A 22581-nucleotide genomic window follows, 5' to 3' on the forward strand; every position below is an offset into this window, starting at 1 on the left:
TAAGCATTAAAAATTACAATACTATCGATAGTATCCTTGCAATAGTTAAAGTTTTTCTGTTTGGCTTCAGCTGGTAGACTGGTAGAGAACGCCAAACTGCATTAAGTCCGCCTTTTGTACATTTTTTTTGTGCTTTGTTGTTGTTTTAAATAAATAAATAAAATAATCAACAGCAACAGTATCGATACTATCAATAGTGCTTTCGATAAAAATAATACTATTAAGGGTCGCTGAGCTATTGACAGTATCGATATTATTTCATTTACTCAACTATCGATATTGGAATATCGTCGGCATTAATCGGCAACACTAGCTATGAGTATGACATTTCATAAAATTTATTTCATAAACATAGAAGTGATTTCTTACCCATAACCTTAAAAAAAGATAAACAATGGAGTTTCCAACACTCGGAGAACATTGTCAATATCCTTGTTGCAACCAAAATGACTTTCTACCCCTGCAGTGCAAATGTGCGAAGGTCTTCTGCCGTGCACACTTCAATGAACACTGCTTATCAGGAGCCTGCGAATTGGCGCCAAAACCCAAGGAAGTTATTCTAAAAAATGATGACCAGATCTTTAAATGCTCTGAAAAGGGGTGCAGAAAAGGCAACCTCCATGAAATGCTGTGTGAAAAGTGCAACAAACACTACTGCATTGAGCACAGATTTCATCCGTAAGTTTATTCATGTAATTTTGATGTCTTATATTTACTAAGATCTACACGTCGCTATAAAACTCATGATTTTTGAGATGTAAGATAAAAGAGTATAGACTAGCTGTTGCCCGCGATTCCGTCCGCTTTAAATAAAAGCTGACTCTCAGTATTGCCCCCTCTGAGGGAAGACAATTTTGTATGCCAGTTCTTAAGATTGAGCAAGCCAAACACATCAGAGAAAATCACATTCAAATCTGAACAAAGGTTTTCGCATGATGCGAGGACCTTCAAATATACAGGCAGACAGAAATTCTTAAAATCACATTTTTACCTTGTATTGGTCATAGACCTTATGTAGCAACATTTTGCCAATATCTTTCAAATACAGACATTGGTCAAGTACCTACCTACCTACAATGTTATTGTATTGGGATGGATTTCAGAAAAGTAAACAATGAATCTCAATCTTCAGGTCCTGTCCAGAAATTGATGATGAGACAATGGCTGCCAAAATAGAGCAATTCGCAGCTCCAAGGCGGCAGTTCCATGAAGCTAATAAACATTTACAAGAAAAAGTAAGTTCACATACCTATACCACAATCAATTACATATAGGTACTCATTAACATATATTTACTAGTTTATGTATGTAGTTTGATTTTCAATCTGGTGGGTAATAACAAATACATTAGGTATTTATCATGATTCTGGCACAGAAGAACAACCCCAGCGAATTCTGTTTTTGTTAAGCACTTGTTTATTGTTCATATTGCTATTGGTTGTTGAGTGTTAGGTACCCTTTATACATTTGTAAATAATCATTACAATTTCTGTGATTACTAATATAAAATTTTTTTGATTATATGATATGATATTTTTTATTAATTAGAGAACTATTGACCTTATGATTCAAACATCATTTATACTTTTTCATATTTTTTTTACACTTCCCTATTTTAGATAACAGAAAACATAAGAAAGGCTCTCCTATCATCAGCAAAAGTCAAAACTGCTTCGAAAATACATTTAATGAGAATCAAACAGAAAGCCAAGGGTCCCAAATGCGTTCCAGCTACGGACAGAGTATACTTTGCCATTGGCAAACCCAAGAATACAGATCCGAAACCAGTAAGAATAGTTGAAGAGGTTGACAATATAAAAAATATTGAAACGGTAACTTTAGATCCGGACTTGAAGGATTCGGTACCCATATTTATAAGTTCAAAATGGAGTTTAGGACGAGCGATGGACAGTATATGCGATTCATGTAGTATCAGCAATGATAACAACAAGGTTAGTGATACAAAGTTAAGATTGTTCCGGCAATTAGACGGTTATTGTATAAGTCCGGTGAAAATGGATGTGGAAATAAAAGAATTGATGGAAAAGGAGGTGTTGCTGGAGGGAGACAGACTGGTCGTTGAATATGTTGAAAGTTCACTCCTTTCTGGTTTGGATGAGAATTCCCAAATGTTTTTGAGTTGATAATTTATCTAGTCAAATTTTATACTCAAAATATACCTACATACATATGTATTAATGAACATGAAATTTTTTTTATTTTATCACCTTAAACTGAGCCCTCATTGAGTGACAATTCTTAAAAATTCCTTAATAACAGTTATTACCATTCGTTTTGAAAATGAGGTTGGTTTATTTTTGTTATATAATATAATAAATACAAATTTTCTTTATTGCCCATTAAAAATTACATATGTAGTAGAAACATACACTAGGGTTTTATATTGATTATCATCAAGGTACCTACTCCTCACGTTTTATCTTGATTGAACTTTCACTCTGAATAAACTTGGATTCAGTCCAGACGTTGCGCGATCGAGCTTAAATTTCGATTAACGCAGTCTTATATTACTTTAATAATAATTTGACGACTTATGGATAAATTAATCTTGAGTCACAGCATGCATTTTTCCATTAAGCGAAAAAGTAATACAATGTACCTACTTAGTGCACCTTTAAATAAAAAAGAAAAACAACATGTAAATAAATATTAAGTATTTAATTAGAGGTATGAGTCATTCTTAAAAATACAATATATAAATCTTAAAAATATCTACGACTAAAATCCAGCTTCTCCATTCACTTTGCTGACTCGCGACTGATTCTCGTAATCCACTAAAGGCATCATTGCCGCGGGGGCTGAGGGGTTGGTGTGGGCGGTGGGAGGGGGGGTCGTGGCCAACTTGTACTTCTCTACCAACCAATTGCACTGTCCCGTCCTTGCTATCAGCGTCATAAAGTCTCTTCTATATTGCTTCGTCAGTATAGCGTATAAGAACGGGTTTGCGCATGCGTTTAGTGGATAGAAGAAGACCAACAACACTTTCCCGTGACTGACGTCCACCAACGGCCATCCAACTAACGCCGTCACTCCGAAAAATGCAACCGGCGCCCAGCACAACAAGTCAGTGCCAATTAGAAGCGCCATTTTGTTCGCTATCCGTCTCTCCGCGGCCGCCGCCGACCCCCTCCCCCCGTACTTCTCTCCTCCCCCTCCCAAAGACCTGTAAATCTGCACGTAGCAAACGACTATAATCACCCACGCGACCATAGTAGTCAAAAACAGAGATCCTTGATAAATACCGTCTCCAATGTCTTTACTTTCGACCGGCAAGCAGATAGACGTCGAGGAATAATCCGAGACTCCTAGCAATGGTAATCCAGCCATCAGAAAAGAGAACAGCCACCCCCCGACCATGATCTTGGCCGCCGCCGCCAAAGAGATTCGCCTCTCCAAGTAAATAGCGTACGTGATAGCGAACCACCGCTCCAAAGTTACTATGGTTAGCGTAAACACTGATAACTGTCCAGAGAATACTGAAAGGAATCCGGCTATCTTGCATCCGACGCCGTACTGCCAATTGTAAGCGTAGTTGAAGAAGACTCCGTAGGATCTTAGGTCGACGACAGCTAGCATGAAGAGGTAGATCCCTGTGCACAAGTCGGAGAAGGCCAGGTGGCACATCAGGAACCTGGGGACTGTGATCTCGGCGTGGTTGGCAAGGAGGACCATGAGAACGGCTACGTTGCCAACTACTGCAGCTGTGATCACGAACCAGACGCTAGCCCGCAGCCACGACCAGCCCATCACGTCTTCGCAAGGGTTCAGGGCGTTCGGCATCGGCCTGCAGATCACATCGGGTCTTCTGGAATTAAATGTAAAATAATATATATAGGGGACAAATAACACAGATCGAGTTAGCCTCGAAGTAAGTTCGAGACTTGTATTACGAGATACTGACTCAACGATACTATATTTTATAATAAATACTTACTTATATAGATAAACATCCAAGACCCAGGCCAATCAGAAAAAGTTCTTTTCTCATCATGCCCTGGCCGGGATTCGAACCCGGGACCTCTGGTGTCGCACGCAAGCGTACTACCGCTGCGCCACAGAGGCCGTCTTCAGGCCGAAATGTATTGTCAGTGTCACAGATTAAATAAAAAGTTGTCCGTCGTCTCAGAATCAATCAATGGTCTTTGATAGCTGCATGAAGACCACTGTTGAATAAATGGTTCCCATCTTGATCAGACGGAAGTAGCTTTCAGCCTTATAGCCACCTTTACATATAGTCGGCATTGCAGAATCTTTTTGTCTTATATCAGCCGTTCCGTGTGTCCTTCATTCCGTCCCAGCACTTTTAATTTGTCCTATTTGCATTATATGTACGAGAAGACGCCCGCGACTTCGTCCGCGTGGAATCAATCCCGCGGGAACTCCGGGATAAAAAGCCTATATGTTATTCTGGGTCTTCAGCTACCTACATACCAAATTTCATCGTAATCGGTTCAGTAGTTTTTGCGTGAAAGAGTAACAAAAATCCATACTGACATACTCACAAACTTTCGCATTTATAATATTAGTAGGATGTCCATTAGTATGAATGACGACTGCATTTCACTACCGCTGCTATTTCGGTTCAATTCTTTCAAATTATGTATCTCTGCCGTGGGGTTCCCGGCACCAATAAAAAAATAATCGGGGTCACTTCCTCTCTTTCCCATGGATGTCGTAAAAGGCGACCAAGGAATAGGCTTATAAACTTCGGATGGGCTAGCAACTTGTCACTATTTGAAAATCAATTCCATTATCAATCCAAATAGCTGAATGTGGCCTTTCAGTATTTTCAGACTGTTGGCACTGTCTACCCCGCACGGGACATAGACGTGACTATATGTATGTATGTCTTTCAAATTATTACCTATGCAAAGCATTATTAAAGCTTGTACAGTAACAAGACAACAGTAAATATAAGAACTCACGTGACGCTAAAGTTACCACACATGGCCACGTAGCCCTTGGAGAGGTCAGCTTCCACCAGCTCGTGGAAGCTGTCATCGTCAGCCAACTCCTCATTGCTGTCGGAGTACATGAACTCCATGTCGGCATCACCCTGTATTGTTGTACCAAAGTCTTCAACGGACGAGGATATCGAGTCATCATAGGGCCTGTAAAAGTTATGAAAAATGAAAAGAAAATCTGAATTAACCTGTAAGTTGTACATTAGTTTTTTTGTACAGTTAAAACAGTATTTATTTGAAAAGAGACCGAATTATTTTGTCTAGCAACGTACAATCGTTCTGAACAACTTTGTCAGTACCTACGGTGTGGTTAAAACGGTACTTAAAAATAGGATCATGTACATCTTGTATGTATTTATCCATTTTTTTTGTAATGTAAGTATGTATTTTTCAGTATGCATGTGCACTTTATCGCACCACCAAATTAAAGTTTTTTTCTGTTTGGTCAGCTGGCTGACTGGTAGAGAATGCCAAACGGCATTGAGTCCGCCTTTTGTACATTTTTTTTGTGCAATAAAGTTTTAAATAAAAAAATAAATATGCGTATCTAGGACGTAAGTTCTTAAAGTTTCTCGATTTATTCTTCGTTTGATGAGAATAAGATACTAAGATAGATAGAATACCTTTTATTACACATAAAATCGTAAAAATAAATTTATCCTAAACTTAACATAAGTTGTACATTGTACATTGTAATACAAAAGGTGGCCTCTTATCGCATTATGGAATCCCTTCCAGGCAGCCCCAAGAACATTTCGTGAGAGAGAATTTAGTGAAACAGCTACAAATAAAATAGAGTTCACTTACCCTATTGTCTTTCTGCTCGGTGATTCTAAACTGATGGGCCGGATTGGCGCCAAAGACCTTCGTTTGCGTGATTTCGTCAGTTCCGTTTTACATGCCTGAAAAAGAGGAAATATTAGAGGCCGCCCGCGACTTCGTCCGCGTGGAATCAATCCAGCGGGAACTTCGGGCATAAAAAGTAGCCTATATGTTATTCTGGGTCTTCATCTACCTACATACCAAATTTCATAGTTAACGGTTCAGAAGTTTTTGAGTAAACGGTCCAGTAGTTTTGTAGTGAAAGATTAACAAACATCCATACTGACATCCTGACATACAAACTTTCGCATTTATAATATTAGTAGGATTAAGAAAAAACTTTGTTTGCGGCTTAATTTGCATGCTTTGTCGTTTATGGCAAATACTAGGGGCTCTTTATCCTTCTAATCACGTCTTTATTACTCACGTGGTTGACAGAGTCAACAGTCTTGCAAAGAACGAAAGGCCACGTTCAACTGTATGGCTTAATGATGGAACAGATATTCAAATAATGACAGTTGCTAGAGAAGAACAAACAAATTAACTTACATAGGTACATGCATACTTGAAAGACTGACAGGCCGCGATCAGCTGTTTGGCTTAGTGATAGAATTGAGATTTATATAATGACAGGTTGCTAAGTCCATCCCTTAGTCGCCTTTAACGACATCCATGGGAAAGAGATTTAATGGCCCTAATCGTTTTTCTATTGATGCCGAAAACCACACGGTCCAAATAAACTTATTTTCTCATTTGTAATACAAGTAAAGGTATGGTAAAGGGTAAAGTCAAAAGTACCCGAAACCGCCGAGCTTGCATGAAGAGAGTTATGAATGTGGATAAAGCGAAGGAAGTATGCAGAGATCGTGGCAAGTGGAAAGAGGTAGTCGCTGCCTACCCCTCCGGGAAAGAGGCGTGATTTTATGTATGTATGTATAATATAAGTTGCGATCCGTAATAGCAAACCTGGTCTCACCTGCGTCATGAGTTCCACTTGCATCTCGTGCAACTTGTGTCTCGCCGGGTCATGGCGCTCCGGGTAGGCGAATGCGCAACAGTGGAAACTGTGCGTCAGGTCCGCAGTCTCAAGATGCTGTAATAGTTTGCATACATACATATAGTCACGTCTTTGTCCTTCGCGGGGTTTATAGAGCCAACAGTCTTGAAAAGACTAAAAGGTTGAATTTAGCTGATTGAGTAATAATAGAATTAAGATTCAGGTTGCTAACCCGTCGCTTAAAAGAAGAGTCTCAAGTAATCCAATAAGCTTATCGATTAGTCGTCTTTTACGACACCCATGGGAAATAGATGGAGTGATCCTATTATTTTTTCTATTAGTGATGGGAACCACACGGAATTGTTTCTTAAAGACTATATTGCAGATAATTACTAGCTTTCGCATGATTTTAGTCTATGTTTTCACCTTAAAATTAATTCTAAGTAACCTTTCATTTAAGGTTACAACCAAATAATGTCGTTATTTCAAAGTTATTTTTTTTTGTCCTTACCCTCAAATCGTAAATGGAGGGTATGTACTTCAGAGATGGAGTGTTCTCTATTTTGAGGGACTGTAATTTCTCCAGCCCCGCTGTCGGCAGTGATGTGATAGCTGTGAAGCTCAGATCTCTGAAACAAAAGAACGAACTCTGAACCGAATAACGTAGGCCACGTGTGTTGACTATGAGCGTCTTGCAAGATCAAGGGCAGAAGGAAGTCTGGACGAGGAAACAATGTCTTGAACTAAAGTAGGTTTTTCGTAAAAATATGGTGATTTGCCTCTAAAGACGAATCTCCTAAAAGAAGAATCCACAGAAATAGTACTTAATAAGAAGAACACGGCATACATGGTTCTTGTAATTGTCTCCGAAAGAAGATAACTTGATCAATGCGACCTTTATAATGTGCCATCATTACCATAACGAGGTAATTTATTTATTTATTTAAACTTTTTGCACGTAAAATGTACAACAGGTGGACTTAATGCCACAAGGCATTCTCTGACAGTCGAACCTTTGGTCCAAACTGTGATGGATGTACGGGTGGTGCGATAGCTGTAAAAGAAATAATAATATAAATACGTGTTTTTCTTATCCATTCTCTTTTTTTATAGAGAGAGAGAGAGAGGGATGATAATACATATGCCCGAATGTTGATAAGACATATGTGTTATCTTTCATCTTTCTTTTACTCTGCGGTAAACCTTTAGATAGGGATGCCTTATCTTATAGTTTAAATAAATAAATAACAACACATACCTAATCTAACTAAAGGTACTTACAATTGGCGGAGTAGCAAGTTTCCTGCAAATGCATTCTCATCTAAATGACTCAGCTTCACATTGCCTTTGAGACTCCTGAAGAGAAAGGTGGGTGTTAATTTATTTTATGAACTATTATTGTAGGTACATATTTATTTGAATAACTGTTCACTGCCACAATAAATGTAATTTAAAAGTTATTGAATATAAAAACTGGAGATATTTTTAAATTATTACACTTTACGATACCTAGAATCGTCATCATGATCAGTGATCACGATCCTGGCATTTTCTCAATTGTATCCATTTTAGGGAAGATCCGCGATACATTTTTAGGATATAGGAGTTTAAAGATCAGTTTATCACATTTGTTACCTCACGATGTTTATCTTCACCGTAAGAGCATCGGTTAGTATTCAAACTAATGTACATGTAGTCATTGGTGCATGGTCGAGGTGCGATTCGATCTGTGCCTTTATGCGCATCACGCATTTTAACCGGGGATTTTAACCGTGCCGATTCACCACCGACGTTCTTTAATGAATTTGTAGCTGGAGCGATGATTCGGCTCGACCGCCACCAAAGGGAAAATCTTCCGCCAGGCTAGGTGTTATGCATGGGGAACCGCGCGACAGACGATGTTGAGACGGAGGTTGTATTTAGATGCCTCGCTGCTATTGGCTGAGAGCGTCAATATCTTCGCTTTTGATTGACTATTGGTATGTGACATTAGTGATGTCGCCACAAATTCATACTTACAATTTGGATATTTGGGCATATTTGAATGCGAAAGCAGGAATATCTTCGATCATGTTGTAATTGATAGATCTAGAACAATCAAAGGTGATTATTTGCAAAATTATTGTGAATGTTACCTATATCGCCATAAAAATTCTTATATAATATGTAGCCTAAAAAGAAAGAGTTCTCATCATATTTATAAAGTATCTACTTGTTGGGTGACAAAATTAAAATGATGGGTTTAAATATACAAACTCAAAATATTTCAATGGTAACTTGGCGGTTGTATTTTTGGTTTGAAAGATAAACTTAAAAGTAACTGAAGAAAAAATGGTGATGATGTATAAATAAAAAGAAAATAGCATGATGGTCTGTACCTAGTGACTTACACTTGATCGGCCCGGATACGCAGCGCGTGCGCCGGTATGCGCTTAATTTGGTTTCCGTCGAGGTCTCTGAAAAAAAGACATGAGTATTCAACGATCAATAATAAAACAAAATTAAGGCTAAAGTAAAATTAAAAGAAAAATTACACTGAGAAAGGCAAACATTAATTTAAAACAAAGTTACACGTTGGGCGCCAATTTTCAAAACAACAAAAATATAACGCAAACAGATACTTATAAAATGTGTTCGGTATTGCATTTACTAGTTTTGTAACGATTGTTTTAGAATGTCACAGTTTTAAAACACATACGAAAGAGCCACGGAAATATTTTCTTTTATACATGTTTACATCTTACATCTTGTCAATAAAAAACTTATTTGTTCACGAAAAGCGAACTTCAGCCAACTGTGGATTGACGGATATCAAATTTCAGTTTTGTGTGCTATCCCATTTACAGATTGAATTCCCTACTTTTCGTATTCGTCGTAAGATCCTTTATTTATTCAGACGTTATTCTACCAATCAACTTGGGGCGAAAATATTTTTATTGATTTTTGTATGTTACATAAAAATATTTTGTTTGTAACGTGGTAACTTTCGAACCAAGTCAGCGGCGAATGACTAGTATTTCAAGTATAACACAATATCAATTTTATATTATTTTGTTACATTTTAATATTTAAAAGACGTTTTTCATGACTAAAGAAGGGGATTCGAAATTGTATTTACAGCTTCATTCGTAAAGGATAAAGAATTTAAAAGAAAAGATTTAGTCAATACATACACGGCCTGCAGATACGGGATCGAGTCATTTTTCACTGGATGCACTCGACTCAAATTGGGCACCTCTGTTAGGCCAGATGAAGTTATGATACTGTAATAGAAGTAAACACTTTGACTATAGTCCTCTAAATGTAACTTTATCTCTGCGACATGACATGACATGTCAAATGCATTCATACACCTACTCATGTCATAGTAATAATTCCATCTTGGTGTTTCAGAGATTAAGTTATGTATATTTAAATTGGTACCACGTTGGGCGCCAATTTTTGATCTACAATTTTACAGGTCTTAACTTACACGGTGCGTAATTCCAGCATCGTTGGCAGCGGATCCACTTTCTCCAACATCGGGGCTTGCGTTATATACCTGCCAACAATAGTAGGTAAATTTCAAATAACGATTCGTTTCTATAACCTTTAATTAATAAATTTGATGCCCCTATCTTTATCCGCATCACCCCATTCTTATTACCGTACAATGTAGATTTTTCAGCCTTATCTCTGTTTTGAAACCGTTAAAACAGCAGACACGGCCATGTTTAATGAAACGTTTGCTAACAACTATTGAGATATGTATATGAGATTTCGATTTAAAACGCATCAAAATCGTTAAACTTTTAATTTAAATGCCAAAAAAAAAATTAAAACTACTTTCGCTCTCTCCTATCCAGAGAGACGAGGCCGCGACCGGGATTAATGCAAGGAGAAAGATTATGTAAGTTTGTTCATAAATTTCTATGAAACTCTTAGTGTTTTTTCGCATGTGTAGCAGAATCGTGCGAATGTGGGGCGGGGCAGTGAGGTTATAATTAAGTAAATATACTTTCTTTGAAGGTTGACAGCTCGACGCTAGACATTATAAGATTACAGGGACAGGCAGGGCGGGACCAATACTAATGAAGATTTATGGACTTCACCATGAAATGTAGTCATTTTGTTATTTACTTTGCGAAAAAAAAAATTCCAGCACGGGTTTAATCTACATTCGATATAAACAGTCGAATTTATATTATATATAAGTAAAAATCCCTTGGCTGATAAAATTATGTCTGTAAGCAAAAAATGGCGAAACATAATGATCCTATTTTTTATTGATAGGTACTTTTATTTATACAAGGTCTACGAAAAATATTCTATCTGACAAGCGATTTAGTCGTAAAGAGAACAGACATATTTTAACATTAATCGATATGTTATTATTAAATATAAGACAATATTATCATAAGAATAATTTTGTTTGGCTTTATGCTTTATATTGTTTAAGTATACTTACAATGATTTTAACCTGGGCATTTTGGAGAAATCTTCTACAGCTATGTATTTTAACTTAGGCGCGTTCATGATGGTTCTGTAATAATAAATTGCTTAACATATTAAAATTGTAAGTAATTTTTGATATAATATGATATGGCTTGATTTACCTGCAAAGGTTGCGGAGGTCAGAGGCGAGTAGCTTCGTGTAAAAACTTAAGTTTAAACATACGTACACACATATAATCACGTCTACATGCCTTGCAGGGTAGACAGAGCAAACAGTCTTGAAAAGACTGCTGGGCCACGTTCAGCTGTTTGGCTTAAAGTTAGAATTGCAATTCAAATAGAGACAGGTTGCTAGCTCAAGTAATTAGGATCGTGGATTTTGATACTTTTATTTTTTTTTCGTACTCGCTGAAATATGAACCGATATTTTTCTTTTAACGTTTTTAAATATCCTTTAGATGAGTATACTTAACAGTTAAATTTATGCAGTTGAATTAAAAGTCACCCTGTATAAACTTACATATGTTCGACGTGATGAAGCCTGAACCCCGCCTGGTGGAGGGTCTTGTATGTGAACCTGGTGATATCCGTATTACCCAGCTCGAAAGACACCCCGTGCCTCTCATCATCCGCTTGTGATGATCTCCTAACTGGAACCGAAAATAAATTTGATTTGATTTGATTTGATTCAATTCTTAGGCTTAATGGTAGAATTGAGTTTCAATTAGTGTCAGGTTGCTAGCTCACCGCCTAAAAGAAGAACATTCACATATAATCTCGTCTATATCCCTTGCGGGGTAGACAGAGCCAGCGGTCTTGCAAGACTGATATGCCACGTTCAATTCTTAGGCTTATTGGTAGAATTGAGATTCAAATAGTGTCAGGTTGCTAGCCCACCGCCTAAAAGAAGAATCCCAAGTTTATAAGCCTATCCCACGTGCTGCGCCAATTCGCCTTACTACTCGTATTTTTAGTTTCCTCCCACCCTAAGGTTGACTGGAAGATATTGCTATAGCGATAAGTCCACCTTTGTAGGTACAAAGTACCTACATTACCTGTGTTTTTTTCTGTTTTGCTTTTTTTTTATGGTGCAATAAAGAGTCTATCTATCTATCTATCCCTTAGTCGCCTTTTACGACATCTATAGGAAAGAGATGGAGTGGTCCTATTCTTTTTATAGGTATTGGTGCCAGGAACCACACGGCATTTTTATTATACACACCTAAAATCATTGTAGACTAAAGAATCTAATAAATTATTAAAATAGTTTATCTACGTTATGAGCAAGCGTGTGTTTATAACATACCTAGCCCAGAATGAAATGAAATTCATTCTTGAGTAATGGCGTATCTAAACGTATGTACCTACTGCCACTTGAATTCTGCACACATACAAAAATATGTACGTCATACAAAAATCGTGGCACTTTCCCGGAGGGGTAGGCAGACTAAACATCTTTCAACTTTCATCAAATTTTATTTTTTTTAAATAAAATTTTTTTTTTCAAATTACTTTAGCAGATTTTGTTTCTGGTAAATATGATATGTAGGACTGAATAAATTACGATCTTTTCATACGATATAAAATTTAAGGTACTTACTCCTCTTTTTTATCGTTTAAAAAGAATAGGAAGACGCTGAAAAAGTATTTATTTTAATATCTTGCGAAAGGAATTCCCGAGATGATGTTGTTGAAGATTACTAACGGATAATAAACGTATGTGTCATAATTTGTTGTTGACAGATAACATTTTTATTTGGCGCTTTGATGTTTTACAAGCTGCAGTTAAATGTATGAATTGAGAAGCGAGGAATGCCAGTTTTGTGCTTCGGAATTTATTAACAAGTTGCGCCGTGTGGTTCCCGGCACCAACAGAAAGAAGAATAAATATAAATATATACGGGACAAATTACACAGATTGAGTTAGCCTCGAAGTAAGTTCGAGACTTGTGTTACGAGATACTAACTCAACGATACTAGCACATCGCCTAAAAGAGATTCCCAAATGTTTAAGCCTATCCGCCGCCTATTTAAGCCGCCTTTTACGGTATCTGCGGCACAGAAATTTACAGTTCCAAGAAATTGTAATTACATTGGACAATTTTTTTAAGGAAACAAGACTTGTGACGAGTCTTACCACTCAAAGGTAGTGAAAATCTCTAGTCAAACAATCAAAGAGCTACAGCCATGTGGCTTGATATGAAACCTTATTAAAACATTCAAATTAATCGTTATCTAAGGTACATTGGACAGATAACAGTGTTTTCAATCGACATCAATGTTTGCTGATGGTTCACGAGGCTTCCTTACTGAACTATCTTAATTTCAAGGGTATTGGTCTTCTACGTTATACACAGCAACGTAGAAATAGACTATAAAGTAAATTCACACTAATAATAAAGAAAAGAAATGTATCTTTGTATGTTTGTAACGGTTAAACTCAAAAACTACTGAACCGATTTGCACGAAATTTAGCACAGATACTCGTAGACCTTCGAAAAGCGACATAGATTACCTACTTTTTCTGGAATTTCTCTCGGGAGCGAAGTCTCGCGCAAAACTTAGTTTCCTATTTATGATATGTTTTTGTAAAGCTGAAATTTGTTAATGCTTCAGTGTAGTTTGTTCCGCTGCTTCTCCTACACACTGAGCTTTGGAAGCGGTAGTAGATTTAATTATAAGTTGACGTCATTAAGTGATGCCTGGTATCCTAATTTGAAAATTAATTTATTTCAATTTTTTTTATTAGGTACGTTATAATTTACATAAGTAAGTATAATATCAAAAAAAATCAAACGCCCACCTGTTTATAGATACATATATGTAGGTATTTTTTCTCTCAAAAGACCGAGTCGGCATCTTACCTTACCTTAGGGGGTTAAAATGTGTGATCCGCATAAAAAGGCACACGTTCAAATCTCACTAAGGCCATATCTATTTTCAACCAATGACTATTTTCGAAGTTATGTACATTAGTTTGAATACTAACCGATGCTCTTACGGCGAGGGAAAACATCGGAAACCTGCACATTCAGGCAACTGGGATGTGTTTGAAAAAATTGTTTTTATATTGCTATGTGGATGACATGTAACTTTGTATTTGATAATAAAACTTTATCAATGACGAATATAGAAAAATGCACTGCGATGATAAATCATTCATATAGTAAGTAGCCGATAAATAATATCATCAATAGCCTTAAATCCAATAATAATGCTGTTTGTTTGATAAAGTGTCCAGTTATTTATCAAAAACATATGTGGAGTACCAACTTTGAATAATAACACTTGAAAGAAAAACACAATAAGTTAGGTACTTACTTATCTATTTGCCAGCACATACCCATATCTTGTGCCGTGTAGTTCCCGACACTTAAATACTTATAAAAAAAGAATCAGACCACTCCATCTCTTTCCCATGGATGTCGTAAAAGGTGACTAAGGGAAAGGCTAATAAACATGGAATTATTCATTTAGGCGAGTAGCTAGCATCTTGTCACTATTTGAATCTCAATTCTATCATCAAGATGATTAGCTGAAAGTAGTCTATCAGTCTTTTCAGACTGTTGGCTCTGTCTACCCCGCAAGGGATATATATATATATATATATATATAATTATTTTGTCACTTCACCATCGCTTACATACGAGAACAACAGGTATTAACATCCCATCAGTAATGGCTCCAACCTTCCGAATATCGTCACCGAATCATGGGAGGAGAGCGCTGCTCTTGCGTATGCTAAATGTGCTACCTACATTAGTTTAATAGCAGAAATGTTTATTAAATTTAAATTATTAAATGAATCTTACATTTTTTCATATCAATACTAACAGATAGATAGATGAAACTCTTTATTGCACCATAAGAGTAAAACATACAAAACAGATAGAGACGGTACAAAGGCGGACTTATCGCTAATACAATCTCTTCCAGTCAACCTTTGGGTGGAAGGAAACCAAACAGGACATTGGCGTTGGCGCAGAGTAAGTTAAATAAATATTTTAAACAATAATATTTCAAATCCAGTCAAGAAACGATGTGAGAGAATGCAAGAACAGTGCATTCTTGCGTTTGCTTTCTCCCACACCGTTTCTAGAAACCCTACTTAATATCTTAAACACCCACTCTGGACTTCATATTGACGATGTAAAAAATTACTCCATTGATTTTCGTCATTAGAGCTCTGATTTTATTTTATACTAACTGTGTTGCCAACTTCATTTGCGTACGGTTTCAAATAATATTTTCTTTGAAAAATAAAAGGGTTTTTGGAACCATTTTATTCCGTGTGGTTCCCGGCACCAATACCTACAAAAAAGAATAGGACCACTCCATCTCTTTCCTATGGATGTCGTAAAAGGCGACTAAGGGATAGGCTTATAAACTTGGGATTCTTTTTTAGGCGATGGGCTAGCAACCTGTCACTATTTGAATCTCAATTCTATCATTAAGCTCAATAGCTGAACGTGGCCATTCAATCTTTTTAAGACTGTTGGCTCTGTCTACCCCGCAAGGGATATAGATGTGACCATATGTATGTATATATTTTATTATTATCAGAAATGGGTTTAAGCTTGTAACTTAATAACTGGTGACATTTTACCGGTATCAGTCGGTGTGTCAATTTTCTTAACAAGAAAAAGACATCAGCTCGAGGCGCATCAACTTTAATAGATTAATTCTAAAATGACAGAGCGCTATGGGTGGTGATATTCAAACTATATGTATATAAAAAAAGAAAAGTATCTACAGGCTGTATGTTTCCATTTCGTAAAGCACCCAAGTTTCACGTAGTACATATATTAATATTCTTTGGCCCAGGGCCATTGGGTTCATCGTTTGAAACCATACAAAAGCTGTCAACGTCAACCCGTAGAGATCGAAATAATTTAACACATATCGTCCTCGAAACTATAGGAATGATTAGACGTCTTGCATTGCACGCTAATTCTTTTCGAGACTCTTGGCTCTGTCTACTCCGCAAGGGATATAGACGTGACTATATATATATATATATGTTTGTAAGTCCTGTTCAATCTTATGAAACTTTATTTTTGTTTTTGTTCTAATAGATGGCGGTGTGCTTTATTATTACGCGCTATGGTTTGTCTCTTGTCATGCATATAGTGTTTTTGATCAGTGATGTCTGGTTAGCCTAACTTTTTAAACCCATGCATTACACGGTCGTCTCAAATTGAAGTTTTATTTATTTCGGTTAAAACTTCGGATAAAAAATCGATTTTTATCTAATTGATTTATTTTTTAAGTATGAAAAATCGATTAATAAATAATCGATTTTTCTTAAGAAAATAATCGATTTTATTATATTGCTAGATTTTTTCCTAATTTTTCAATTAATGTCAAAATAAATGCTATATACATTATATCAATAGATTTATTCCATAATCGATTTTTTTTTCACATTCCTAGTTGAAACCTCTTTGTGTTTTTTGACAATTAGCCGATTGAACAAGTCCAGTTCTACGTGTCAACCCTACAAATTGCGAGTGTTTACCATCAAACTGTTTACCGAGCCAATTAACGAGAGACGTGACGAACGCATTACCGTGTAGATTGACTCAGGCGACGGGCAAGGACGGCTTGTGCGGAAAATAAGTCAGTCGATCAAACTCTGTATGACATTTGTAATGATTAAATTCAGCAGTTATAGTACCTTCATAAACTTATTTAAAAAAACGATAAAAAATGGATAATTTAAGATCTCTGCAAAGAAGACGCAAGAGATTTATAATATAATAACTAGCTGTGCCCGCGTTTTTTCATCATGGCATCATTGAAGCCCTCAAGGGTGAATAATTTTCCCCGTTATTTCACATTTTCCATTATATCTTCGCTCCAAATAGGTAGTTGAAGCGTGATGTTATATAGCCTAAAGCCTTCCTCGAAAAATGGTCTATTCAACACAAAAAGATTTTTTCAATTCGAACCAGTAATTCCTGAGATTAGCGCATTCAAACAAACAAACAAACTCTTCAGCTTTTTAAAATATTATATTTAAATTTTTTCACCACTAAATTTACAACACTCTTTCATTTAAATGGCATACAATAAAATTTTAAATTGTTATAATTAAGGCGACTGTTGCCTGAGCTAGACATGAAGACTCGATGTTGTATTTGAGGAATACTAAATGACTTATATGTTTGTAAGAACGTTGTGCATATATAAGTATACTAGAGGCCGCCCGCGACTTCGTCCGCGTGGAATCAATCCCGCGGGATAAAAAGTAGCCTTCATGTTATTCTAGGTCTTCAGCTATCTACATACCTACATAAATTTCATCGTATTCGGTTCAGTAGTTTTTGCGTGAAAGAGTAACAAACATCCATACTACAATCCTGACATACAAACTTTCGCATCTATAATATTAGTAGGATATAGGCGAGTTGTTTAACCCGGTCAAGTTTTCTACATGGTTTTTCTCGCCACCATATTTCAAAGATATTTTCAGCAAGCTTGTTTATTTACGCTAATTCTCCATACTTTTGGCTCGGCACATTTTTCAGTGTTGTGATACTTGATGGACTGTCGGCATACGAAACGAACAACTGTCAATCAACTTATCAACATTACAATATATAGGAACAAACAAAAAAATAACATTTACCATTTTAAAAACAATAGAAAATAGGAGAGGAGTATTATAGAAGGAAAGAAAAGAGGAAGATCAAGAATATAATATTTTGATTAAATAAGGGTAAAAGGCGAATCAACATACCAATAAATGAAAAAAAATATCGGGAAGAGAGATGAATGGAGGACGTTAAACTTAACTCCACCGACAAGAGTTAGCGCTTAAAACGAATAAGAAGACCCACGACAAAATTTCTCGCAAAATAGAATAATACTAATCAAAACTATTAAAAACATAATTTATTTCTTTTATACCTATGTAATATTACATGAAACTGTAAATTTCTGTGCAATAAAGACATCGTAAAAGGCGGCTAAAGGATAGGCTTATAAACTTGGGAATCTCTTTTAGGCGATGGGCTAGCAACTTGTCACTATATGCATCTCAATTCTATCATTAAGCTTAACAGCTGAACGTGGCTTATCAGTCTTTTCAAAACTGTTGGCCCTGTCTACCCCGCAAGGGATATATAAGTGATAATATGTATGCATGTCATTTACAAATAAGCTTCTTGTTTATCTACTATCCACTTTCAATGATGATGAAATGCATATCTAAAAAATAAAACTTGGTCAAGTGCGAGTTGGTTTCGAGTGCATACTCATGATATGGTTCATCATACAAAGTAGACAAGTGCATTAAAAATATAAAGCCGTATGCTGCGCTAGTTTGTTATCAAAGTTTATAAAAAAAACTAGCTGTTCCCGCGACTTCGTTCGAATAATTTTTCAATTCGAACCAGTAGTTCATGAGATAAGCGCGTTCAAACAAACAAACTCTTCAGCTTTATAATATTAGTATAGAAGTATAGATAAGTAATAAGTCAAAAAATAGAATATTACTTCTACGGACTAATATTCTCATTTTTGAAGTTTCTATATAATTTTTCTGAAAGTAGTCTGTTTAAACTCTGATATAATTAAGTAACTACTGACGTGCATGCAAAATTTCATCAAAATTTGCCTAGTAAACTTAAGTTTATTTGCTTTTGTATTTATATAACTTAAGTGAGTATGGATATCAGGATCATAATACTTAATTGTTTTGTATAATATAGTACTGCTAGTTAGTTAAAATGCAAATATTTTCATTCGTTCTCGATTCCACTACTTTCGGTCATGCGGGCTTTTATCACAGAATTGCAAAACATCATAACAGTTAGGAGACTACAAACACACATATACGTCTTAATATCACGGGGAGTCAGAGCCACAAGATCCCAAGGCCACGTTTAGCTGGAGAATTGGCATCAAGTTGCTAGCCCATCGCATAAAAGAGGTTGCTTTAAATATCTTAAACTTTCCATCCATTCAGATGAATCATCCATCACAATCTAAAAGCTATAAATGTACTTTAAATTAGAAGTCACTGACTTTTAATGTTTGCTAGACACGGAATTTTAAACCAAATATTTTTATTTTTTTTATTTTGTTCCCACTGACCCATATATATAACAAAAATAGGTTGTCTTATTTATTGAAATTTAATTAAAAATAGAGTTTTATCTGTTTAAAGCTATTTTCAACAGCCTATTAATAAGCCGCTTATGAACAAGAATTATAGTCTAAAAAAAAGAAATATTGTATTCTGTCTAAATCGTAAATTTCTGTAACAGACCAGCGGAATAAGATTGAGCAGTTATTAAAAGTTAACTGAATAATTTAAAACGTCTGAATTTAGTCGAACTGGAATACGTGTATAACCCCGTGCGCCATTTTCATGATCTATTTGATTGTTAATCTGTGGTATCATAAAAAATTAAACACCGTGACACTGTCATGGCCGTCGGAAAGTCTTTGATGTGTAATAAAGTTACATTTGCCTTGTAAAATATTGATGGTAAGCAAATACCCAAACATGGTGCCATCCATATTTGGATTGTTTTAGAGCAGTAAATGACTTGAATAAATAATTACTTTTTAATCTTCCACGGCAATGATAACTACAATTTTTTTTGTATGAAATACAGTAAAGTCAGTGGCGGATTAGCTGAAATCACCCATCTAAAATGTGATGGTAATTAGGTATACTGCAAATGAAGTTGTGTCATATCTACGTTTACCTTATCTAGTAAAAGAGACAAGACGTTAAATTTTTATTTCTTTTTAAAATTTGTAGATAATCTGTGGTCTTCAACAGTTTTAAGCCTCTTTTACCTATGTCAAGTAGACCTAGGTAAAAAGGCGTTTTGAGTTTATTTGATAAAGGCATTAAACATCTATCCTGATAATATCCTTATTTAATGTACAGTCAGATTAATACCTATATTTGCTGATTTATTGATCATCATTGATGTATATAAATAAAGGTATTCAATTCAAGACCTCAAAATCATCCAATTTCATTCACTGACGCAAATCCGCTAGACGTCTTAGAAGCAGACCACTGTTCCATTAAAATTTATAGTGTCGGTGGATTGACTAGTCTAAATACTAAGTGTGCTATGAACTACACGTGGGTGGGTTCCGTAGCAGTGTTAAATTCAGATTCTTTTATTTCAAGTTACAAAAATAATTCGTTTATATAAATTAAAGTTACAAATTGTTTTTCTTTTTTTATTATATATAAAACGTTTTTTTTTGTGTATCGCGGGATCCTTAATGCCGAAAAAAATTCCGATTAAATACATATGTAGGAAAATAAATAATCTCAATCTAAAAAAAATATGACGAATGCTCCACATAATTTCACTGTCGGAAGGTAGCAATTTTAGGAAATATGTATATATATGAAGATGTCTAATAAATTCCATCTGATACGAATGTAAAACATATTATATTACTTTATTTTTTTACTGAACCCTAATAGAAAAAAACTGGATTGCTCAGTAAAGCATTAGTTTTATGTTTCCGAACGGTAACCGTAAAACGCATACCTGGGAGTCAAGTCAGTTGAAAGACTGTCGAGAATCTCTTCCAATAAGAGAAAACTTGGGAAACCATGATCTAATAGGGTTAGGTACGGAGTCGCTTCTTGTAAAAAAACTTAAGTTGTGTTCATGATTGTGGTCCTACTCCCGGGGCAAAACCAGGAGGAACCTCCTGTTCTGAGAAGAACGCACGCAACGCCCTTTAGCAATGATAGCTCATTAAAATTATCTTGTAATTTAATGTGTTCTACATTAGGGCTGGAAATCATCTGTCTAAGAGAATCAGAATTCTGCCAGCCTACTGGGCACACTCCCGAAAGTTGACGCTATGCAGGGACTGTACAATTTGTAAATGTAATTTTAGTTACTAATCATTTTTTTTTATAAGTTGTTTTAGTTTTAGTTCAACATTATTTCTTTTTGTTTTTGTTTTATTTCAAATGAGGGCAGCACTGTGCCGTTGAAAAATGTGAAATGGCTTTTAACAGACTTGACGCCCTGTCTGCAAACAACGTTTATAATTTACGTAGACATTTATTATGCCCGCCCCAAAAATCAACAATATTATTAACTATTTATATCTGTTTATTCTTAAAGTAGCAGTTTTTTATGGGAAATAAAATAGGAGAAGAGTTTATTAAGACTTTGTTCAATTTATGTGTCTGTTGACTTTAGATTTTTTTATTTAAATCAGACTTTATGTATCATTTTACCTATTGTTAGTGACTTTAAATTTATGCCATTTAGCTATATGTCAGAAGCGAAATAATAGCAGATTTAGGAATAGTGGATTCAGCTGGCTAGCCCATCGCCATAAAGAAGCTTTTTTTAACCGATTTAAAAAAGATGATTCTCAGTTTGACCTGTATGTATAAACATGTGTGTCAGCGATTATCACACGGCACTTTGGTATTGTGGTGACGATATAAAAGGTGGTATGCCAACTTTTCTAAGTACCCCACTGTACAATCAAAAGCCAGTAGCAGTTGTCAACACGAAATGTAAATATTTTTAACGTAACGACAACTTTTAAACCTTGAGTGACGAATATAGGCGTGATAGCTGATAAGGCGAGAGATTAAAATGTACAAAAGGATTAACAATCTACAAAAAACTACATTAGAAAGTGTTAACGTCATTGAATAACAAATTTCAAAGGTTTTACGCCAATGGAACAATGGTATTAATTATTTGTCTATCATACATACATACATATAAATGGTCAAGCTATCACCTTGCGGGGTAGACAGAGCCAACAGTCTTGAAAAGACTGAATGGCCACGTTCAGCTATATGACTTAATGATAGAATTGAGATTCAAATAGTGACAGGTTGCTAGCCCATCGGCTAAAAAAGAATCTCAAGTTTGTAAGCCTATCTCTTAGTCGCCTTTTACGACATCCATGGGAAAGAGATGGAGTGGTCCTATTCTTTTTTGTATTGGTGCCGGGAAACCACACGGCACAAACTGCATTAGAAAGAAAATCACATTGGACTTTTCTAAAAAACTACCTACCGTCATTAAAAAACAAATTTCAAAAGTTTTACGCCAATGGTACAATGGTATTTGTCTATGATAATTTTTTTTTATTAGGTTGCATTCCGAATCAATCTTATCTTCATCCAAAGTTAGTACCCGGAACCGCTGAGCTTGCATGAAGAGAGTTATGAATGTGGATGAAGCGAAAGAAGTATGCAGAGATCGTTGCAAGTGGAAAGAAGTAGTCTCTGCCCTAGCCATCTGGGAAAGAGCCGTGATTTTATGTAGGTATACATGCATATTATCACGTCATATCCCTTACGGGTAGACAGAGCCG

General features: G+C 35.8%; 2 protein-coding genes across 2 annotated transcripts in view; one reads left to right on the plus strand and one right to left on the minus strand.

The window, feature by feature from the left end:
• The first annotated feature begins 342 nt into the window (after positions 1–342).
• On the plus strand, positions 343–2179 carry LOC106143257 (AN1-type zinc finger protein 1-like). The gene is made up of 3 exons (XM_060947325.1): positions 343–678; positions 1133–1235; positions 1620–2179. The coding sequence occupies exons 1-3, from the start codon at positions 395–397 to the stop codon at positions 2142–2144; spliced, it is 912 nt and encodes a 303-aa protein (XP_060803308.1). The 5' UTR covers positions 343–394; the 3' UTR covers positions 2145–2179.
• A 481-nt stretch (positions 2180–2660) lies between these two features.
• Positions 2661–22581, minus strand: part of LOC106143265 (follicle-stimulating hormone receptor-like) — a 29128-nt gene continuing 9207 nt past the window's right edge. The window contains exons 2-13 of the mRNA XM_060947434.1: positions 11759–11888; positions 11252–11326; positions 10277–10345; positions 9978–10067; positions 9195–9260; positions 8824–8892; positions 8086–8160; positions 7316–7433; positions 6784–6900; positions 5793–5887; positions 4947–5132; positions 2661–3826 (exon numbers count right to left, since the gene is read on the minus strand). Of these exons, the coding sequence (XP_060803417.1) occupies positions 2740–3826; positions 4947–5132; positions 5793–5887; positions 6784–6900; positions 7316–7433; positions 8086–8160; positions 8824–8892; positions 9195–9260; positions 9978–10067; positions 10277–10345; positions 11252–11326; positions 11759–11888 (2177 nt within the window). The 3' untranslated portion in view covers positions 2661–2739. The remainder of the gene's footprint in view (positions 3827–4946; positions 5133–5792; positions 5888–6783; positions 6901–7315; positions 7434–8085; positions 8161–8823; positions 8893–9194; positions 9261–9977; positions 10068–10276; positions 10346–11251; positions 11327–11758; positions 11889–22581) is intronic.

Source organism: Amyelois transitella, chromosome 13, assembly GCF_032362555.1.
Source record: "Amyelois transitella isolate CPQ chromosome 13, ilAmyTran1.1, whole genome shotgun sequence".
Lineage (NCBI taxonomy): Eukaryota > Metazoa > Arthropoda > Insecta > Lepidoptera > Pyralidae > Amyelois > Amyelois transitella.